This window comes from Alosa sapidissima, chromosome 21 (assembly GCF_018492685.1).
Source record: "Alosa sapidissima isolate fAloSap1 chromosome 21, fAloSap1.pri, whole genome shotgun sequence".
In the NCBI taxonomy this organism is placed as follows: domain Eukaryota; kingdom Metazoa; phylum Chordata; class Actinopteri; order Clupeiformes; family Clupeidae; genus Alosa; species Alosa sapidissima.
Window position 1 is genome coordinate 28,770,504 of NC_055977.1, and position 7,538 is coordinate 28,778,041.

Consider the following 7,538-nt stretch of genomic DNA (forward strand, 5'->3'; position numbering starts at 1 on the left):
TGAGCTAATTTTCAAATCTTAGTGACACATTTGAACTTACCTCCACTACTAGAAGCTTTCCTACTACTGCTATTGCAAAAAACAAATACCAGTATATGCCACAATATAGAGCAAGTCACTGTAAATTATATGAAATCATGAAAATAGCCTACTCAAAGTACAATCAATTTGTACAAATATATGGGTATTTTGTTGTAAGTCACTGTAGAAATTACAGCAGGTAATGACTGCAGGAATAGCAGCCGGTTCAACACACCCGGCCCAGTTCCGACGCAGTTCACTGCGAAGTGAGAAAGTTAAGAGCTGTAGGCAATGACCTGCGCGTCTGTCACAAATCTGTCAGTAGCGCTTGCCTGCGGCTGAATGGCCGGAAAAGGCCTCAAACAAGTCATCATGATGTCCACTGTACAACAATGATTCATGACGCCAACTGTCCTCTGTTGCTGCGGTCTGGCAGTTGTGCGACTATCAGCCTTTTTTCATAAAACACTTTTGTGGCAACGCCACAACACATCTACCCCCCCACCCACCACCACCACTAACCAACTCTCTCTCTCTCTCTCTCTCTCACACACACACACACACATCTCACTGGCTGACTGAATTGGGTTAGGTATTAAGGTGATTAATTACAGCGAAGGCGGCGAATACCCATCGAAAAGTTGTCCAAAAATCTAACACATGTATATTTTCAATACCCATTGTCTTCCGTTTCTTATTGTGTGGGCCTAATCGATGTCTGCATTTTAAGTCAGACGTAGTCTCACGAGCCTTTTCAGTCAGTGTGTGTGTGTGCGCACCTGTGGGTGTGCTCTCCAAGCAGCCCCTATCCTATCTCGTGCACGCGCGTCTCCTCGTCTCTCCGCTGTCCTCGTCTGTTCACTCGGAGATCCCGACTTCTGGAGAGTTTAACCAAAACACCGTGTTGGAGCGAACTCCGACGTCCACTTGCCTATACAGGCAATCTTTAGTTTTGGCGCCTCCACCAGTAAATCGCGACGGACGCATAACTTTGATGGGGACTTTGATCGAAGGGCGGGAAAATGCCTGTTATGAAAGGATTGCTCGCGCCACAAAATACATTTTTGGACACCATAGCGACACGTTTTGACGGGACCCGTAAGTGTTACAGCCTTCATTAAGGTGTACCTTATTTTTCTCGTCTTTATCTTGGTATGAGGGCTACAGCTTTTGATCCTAAATTTATATAATGACACCGTCTGTTCCATTATGATTTCCACCTATACAGAATATGGGCTACATAGTGGACATTTGTGATGAGGAGAGACTTTGTCAAAGTTTAGAAACTGTCTTATGCGTGTAGACATTTAGCGTTATTCAGAAGCAGTCTAATTGGGCTAATTGAGCTGTTGAATAGGCTATAGGCTGTGTGTGTGTGTGTGTGTGTGTGAGAGAGAGAGAGAGAGAGAGAGAACTTGTGTTTTCGTTTGTTTCGCGTCCTTTGAGTAAAGAGATGTAGCCTTGAAGCCCGCGTCCTTGTAGCTACAGTATTTTTGCCAGCATTTAGAACTTCAGCACCATGGACAAGGCTCTACAGAAATCCAGATTCCAGCGGCTGTCTGGTCTATTATGTTGCATAGTCTCTTGATTTTCTAAGTTAAACGAATTTTTGATGTTCTCACACACACACACACACGCACACACACATACACATACACATACACGCGCGCACAATGAGTGCAAGAGATAAACCATATGCATGCCTTACCTAAAATGTCACGCATTTCTTTGAGTGTAGACACGACTGAGTCGCTTGAATTTGACTCAGCCGAAAACAAGAACCAACCACAAACAAACAAAACAAAACTGTGATGAAAAGAAGTTTTTTTCCCCTCTGTCTCAGCGTAAGAGTAGGCTAGGCTGTAGGACTGTCGGCCCGTGGAGGGACCCATTACGATCCCGCTGCAGCTGCCTCGCCTCTCCCGGCTCCGTCAGCGCAGGGACCCATCCATCAAATTTAATTGGTCGGTGGCAACGTAGCGGCAGGTGGGATTTCATCTCGGGGCCCATTTTTTTGCCTCGACAAGCGCGAGGCCGTAAAATGATTTCGCTTTGCTCCTCGTAGCAGCCCATACAGGGCGCTCGAGATCCGTATCCCTCATCAGTAGCAGTACTCTCGAGACTCGGTGCTCGGCTGCCACTGGATGGTGACAAGGTCACGCCAGCGTCGTGAGGAGAATTAGTGTCGTGTAATTGCATTTTTACCATCTTAACAGCCATTAACAATTTTATTGGGTGATGGCACACTATCTGGGGACAACCTTGAACACACACACACACACACACACACACACTCTCTGTCTCTCTCTCTCTCTCTTTAAGTTTCTGTATCTATAGTGTCCACACTTTCTCTTTTTCTCCCTTCACACACACACATACACACACACAACCCCCTTCCTATCCTCTCCCTCCCAATTCCAGACTTTATTCTCACACACACACACACACAACCCCCTTCCTATCCTCTCCCTCCCAATTCCAGACTTTATTCTCTCACACACACACACACACACACAACCCCCTTCCTATCCTCTCCCTCCCAATTCCAGACTTTATTCTCACACACACACAACCCCCTTCCTATCCTCTCCGTCCCAATTCCAGACTTTATTCACACACACACACACACACACACACACACACACACACACCTATCAACATCATGGATAGTTATGTTTCCCAAATTAGATGCCTTTTTTACAGCGATTACCCTTTAAAGCAAGTCTCCAGGGACGCTGCCGCCATGCTAGGCTTCACTCCATTCCCTCAACGGCACCCCTGTGACTGGCGCTGCCCTTGAGCTAGTCACGCCGAATATAGCCGCCGTTAAAAGGGGAACCACTGCAGGTAAAATGGCCTCTTTTAGCATGCCTCTCCGTCTCGGAGGGGGTGGCGCAGGTGAAATTGTGCCATGTTTTCGTGCTTTGATTGGAACTGGGCTACAGAAACCAGGCAGGCTTCCCGGAGATCGAGCCGGAGAACTGACGTCACCTGTCTGAGCAACACCAGGGAGAGGTGAGGGGTTATCTGGTCAGGGAGGCCTCGAGCATGCTGCTATAATTTCCGGCCACCGCTCACCCAGAGAGAGAGAGAGGAGAGAGAGAGAGAGGAAAAAGAGAGAGAGAGGAAAGAGAGAGAGACACACAGATATGGGGGAAAGAGAGAGAGAGGGAGAGAGAGGGGAGAGAGTAAGAGAGAGACAAAAGAGAGATAGACAGTAAGAGAGAGAGACACACAGAGAGGGGGGAAGGAGAGAGAGAGAGAGAGAGTGGATTCTCCATGAGCGCCACACTCTGGTCTTCAGTCACCTTCACCTCTATTACTCATAACGTCAGCACTCCTCGGGGGAATCCCTGGTGAAGCCGTGAGCCCCTGCATGCAGTATTCACAGCACACGGTGAGCGACATCAATCATAAGATCACCACAGCGATACGGCTCTGGTTGAATGGAAACAAGATCTGCTGCCATTATGGGACCCCCGTGGTACCCTGCAAGCTGGGTCCTTGGTCTCCGGCTAGGCCTCCCCTCTCTCTAAAGAAAAAATAAACCACAAAGTGCTTTGATTTGGGATTTGGGATTTGCATGTGATATGGGATATTCATATCTATTTTATGGCTCCAATATAGCACTTGTCTGTGTGTGTGTGTATGTGTTTGTGTGTGTGTTTGTGTGTGTGTCTGTGTGCAGTGTTGGGAGGGTTACTTTCAAAATGTATTCCGTTACAGAATACAGAATACATGCCCAAAAATGTAATCTGTAACGTATTCCGTTACGTTACTCAATCTGAGTAACGTATTCTGAATACTTAGATTACTTTTGCATTGAATTGTATTTTATAAGTGTAGGAATGCGGCCATCAAATCCTGCTTAGGCCTACTAAACAGGCCTATTCTGGTGTGTTCTTCTGTTCCAAATGGCTGAAGTGTTAGGCCCACATAGAAGAATGTAAAATCAACTAAGCTACCTGATACAACTTTAAAATAGCAAGGTGACCACTAAAACTACAGCAGGCGACTAGGCTAATTAAAACAAACAAAATAAATAGGCTACTTTAAGGGCGTAGCCAGAAATTATAATTAAGGTGTGCCTGTGAGATTTTTCAGTGGCATCAACCCAGTACAAGTGAGGGGCGCATATGACAGGTGGAACGCAAATGACCTGTAAATGTAAACACTATGGGCTACTGTATATCAGTGCTCTCAAAATGAACGTGATCGTGTAATGACAATCAAAAACCGCACGTTAAAATATGCTAGGCATACTAGGCAATAATTCTTCAGAGGCTGCACCATATAATTCATTTTAAAACGTAAATGTAGATCAACTTAGAAAAAATAATAATAATCCATAAAGCTATTTTAAGTTAGAATAAAAAACTTAGAATGCAGTGCCTATTTTAGAGATTGGTTTTATTGTAGGTCTAAATCAACACGTGAACTAGGCTTTGCTTGCTTAGCAAACTGTGTAACCGATTGGCCGAAGTAGCCTGAGCTATTAATACTTGGGAAAATATCCTTTGAACAGACATCAGGAACCACGATCAGTGAGGAACAGGAGTTACCTCCACTTACTTTACTCCTAATTTGCTGTGCAAACAGTCATTTCAGGGTCTCCGATGACGCGTCCATAATGCGCACTGGCTGCATTTAGAGGCTAGTGCAAGACGGCGAGGCTTGGATTTAAACATGTAAACAATTTCATCATAGATTGCTTTCAGGAGCTTCTGGGAAATGGAGTTGCCTTAATTTATTGAGAGAGTGAACAAACTTATGAAACAGAGAAGTATCGTCATGTAATCCATTGATTTCAACAATGTAACTGTATTCTAAATACCAACTATTTAACTTGTAACTGTATCGGAATACAGTTACTCATAATTTGTATTCTGAATACGTAACGCCGGTACATGTATTCCGTTACTCCCCAACACTGTCTGTGTGTGTGTGTGTATGTGTGTGTGCGTGCATGCGTGTGTGCGTGCGTGTGTGCGTTTCTTCAAACCGGTATACCGGAAATGAAAATTTTTGGATGATCTTAACCGAAAATGTGAACAAAACCAATTTCACTTGTTCCGAAGTGAAAACACTATTTAAAATGTTAGATAACCAGTTAATAACCGGTTAATATCGTTCCAGTTAACTTTCTTTGAAAATTATTCAAAAGTACATAGGGTTGGAAAGTCACCTGCCCACACAGTGTTCCCCAGAACCCTTATAGGATGAATTTAGTCAGATTTTCATATCCAACACTATCTCACTGCCTTTTCCAAGTGTTTAGCCTAAATTACTGAAACATTGTGTGAAGTAACATAGGCTGCCAGAGACACTAGAAAAATATCTAGGCCTAGTGGCATGCAGCACACACAGGTTAGGCTATAACAGGGCTTAAAGCAAAGTAAAGGCAATATAATTTTTAAAGGAATGTTATTAGCCGTTCTTCTATAACTTTCTAACTGGTTACAATTTAGAGGAGTGGCCTTGGAACATTGGGACATCATTCTGTTTTCAGTCCCTGCTTTGGCAACACTGTACCTACACTACAGCCATGCCAATAAGGCTATTGAATTGAATTGAACTGAATTGAATCCCTATCATCCATTCTTACTGTAGGACAAGTAGGTGTGGATGAGGGAGATCAAGGCCAAGGATAGAGTGCTGAGAGTGCTGGAACCAAGGAAGCAAATGAATAGAGATTCAAGGGTAGAGAGAGAGAGAGAGAGAGAGCACCCTTCCGTTTTGTTATTTCTCCCGGAAAACTCCGGTAATTTGCATGGCCATCAAACTTCATTTTAAAATCATTGATCCATTCAGGTTGCCAGATTGTGTATGAAATACACCCTACACATACACGATCACTTAGTTTCAATTTCAACCGTTTTGTCATAGGCTAAAACCTGGCAACCCAAAACCCAAATAAGGAAGCGGGTGCCGACTGCACAGCCTGAGTCTCGTCGTAAGCAAGCGGGCTGGTTGAATGGCCTACTCCAGAACTAGCTGTTGTGAAATTGTTGGGAATTTAATTGATTAACACATCACATAAACTGTTATTGAGTGTTGTTGATACACTGAACTTGTGCCCTCGGAACCAAATCTGACAGCAAGCAGCTTTGGAGTTTTGGAAGTAGGCTGCAGGCAGGCAGCTGGTGGAAACATAACTGGCATGCGTAAGGTAATGGTAAGGTAAAAGCAACGACCGAAATGCAGTGTTGAAACACGTGTATGAAATGTATTAAATATGCAAACACAGATCCGGTATAAACACTGACCCGCCCCTCCCCCCTCCCCCACCCCTCCCCGAAAATAAAATCTCCCGTTTTTGGAAAACTAAATGTTGACAGGTATGGAGTAGGGGAGAAAGGAAGAATCTGTTGAACAATGGCTTTTGCTTGTGTATATGTGTATGTGTTTGTGTGTATTTGTTTCTTTGTGTGTGTGTATTTGTGTGTGTGTGTGTGTGTGTTTGTGTGTGTATGTGAAAGAGAGAGAGAGAGAGGGTGAGAGAAAGAGTGTCCTCCTACACTCCTCTCACTCCCTCATCTTTTTAAGTAAACTATATCTACTGTGGTATCACATTTCTGGTGAGAGCTTTATGTAGGTGATGGGTAAGAGCTGTGAGCTGGCATGGGTAGAGCATCATCTATGAAGGAAAAGGAGCATCATCCTCTGTTACCTTCCTCTTGTGAGTCCACCCCTCCCCTCCTCTTGCTCTCTCTGTTTCTCTCGTATGCTGAGGCAAATTTGGAAGGCTTATCCAGACTGCCAATCCACTGAACACACACACACACACACACACACACACCTTTCTGTGTCTGCATATTCTGCAGCTCAGCTGGCCCTGTGTCAGCTTGAAATGAATTTTTGCCTCTAGTTACCTGTGTGTGTGCGTGTGTGTGTCTGTGTGTGTGTGTGTGTGCGTGTGTGTGTCTCTGTGTGTGTGTGTGAGAGAGAGAGAGAAAAAGAAGGAGAGAGAGAAGGAGAGTATGTGTGTGTGTGCAGGTTCTCATTTCTTCTCACTGCACTGTGCCTGGCTCATGCACATCTAATACACACACACACACACACACACACCACCTACACAGTTTAGCTCATGACCAGGACCTGTGCCTCAGGATCTCTCCTATCTTGTGTTCCTCTACTGTGGGTAGAGAGTGAAAGAGAGCAGACATTACAGCATGGCGCCATATTTAAATAACATCCAAGACAGAAAAAAAACACTGACAAAATACAGAATCAGTGACCATAGCCTACACATTGAAACAGGCAGACATAAACAAACATGGGTGCCTAGACATATGAGAAACTGTAGCTTCTGCATAAATGAAGTAGAAAACTAGGAACATTTCCTTCTTAATTGTATTAAATATGCACCTATAAGGGAAACATGTTTTGATAAACAAACTGCACAAGTCTAGCTGCACATTATATTTTGACCTGTCATAAAACAAGAGAAAAGATGTAACATGGATAGATCTATCCTCTCTGTGTACATGTAAATACTTTGTTTGATAATTTAAATT

General features: G+C 44.0%; 1 protein-coding gene across 1 annotated transcript in view; it reads left to right on the top strand.

The window, feature by feature from the left end:
- The first annotated feature begins 912 nt into the window (after positions 1–912).
- The window catches only part of kcnh8 (potassium voltage-gated channel, subfamily H (eag-related), member 8), a 62,490-nt gene continuing 55,864 nt past the window's right edge, over positions 913–7,538 (top strand). The window contains exon 1 of the mRNA XM_042076940.1: positions 913–1,119. Within this exon, the coding sequence (XP_041932874.1) occupies positions 1,044–1,119 (76 nt within the window). The 5' untranslated portion in view covers positions 913–1,043. The remainder of the gene's footprint in view (positions 1,120–7,538) is intronic.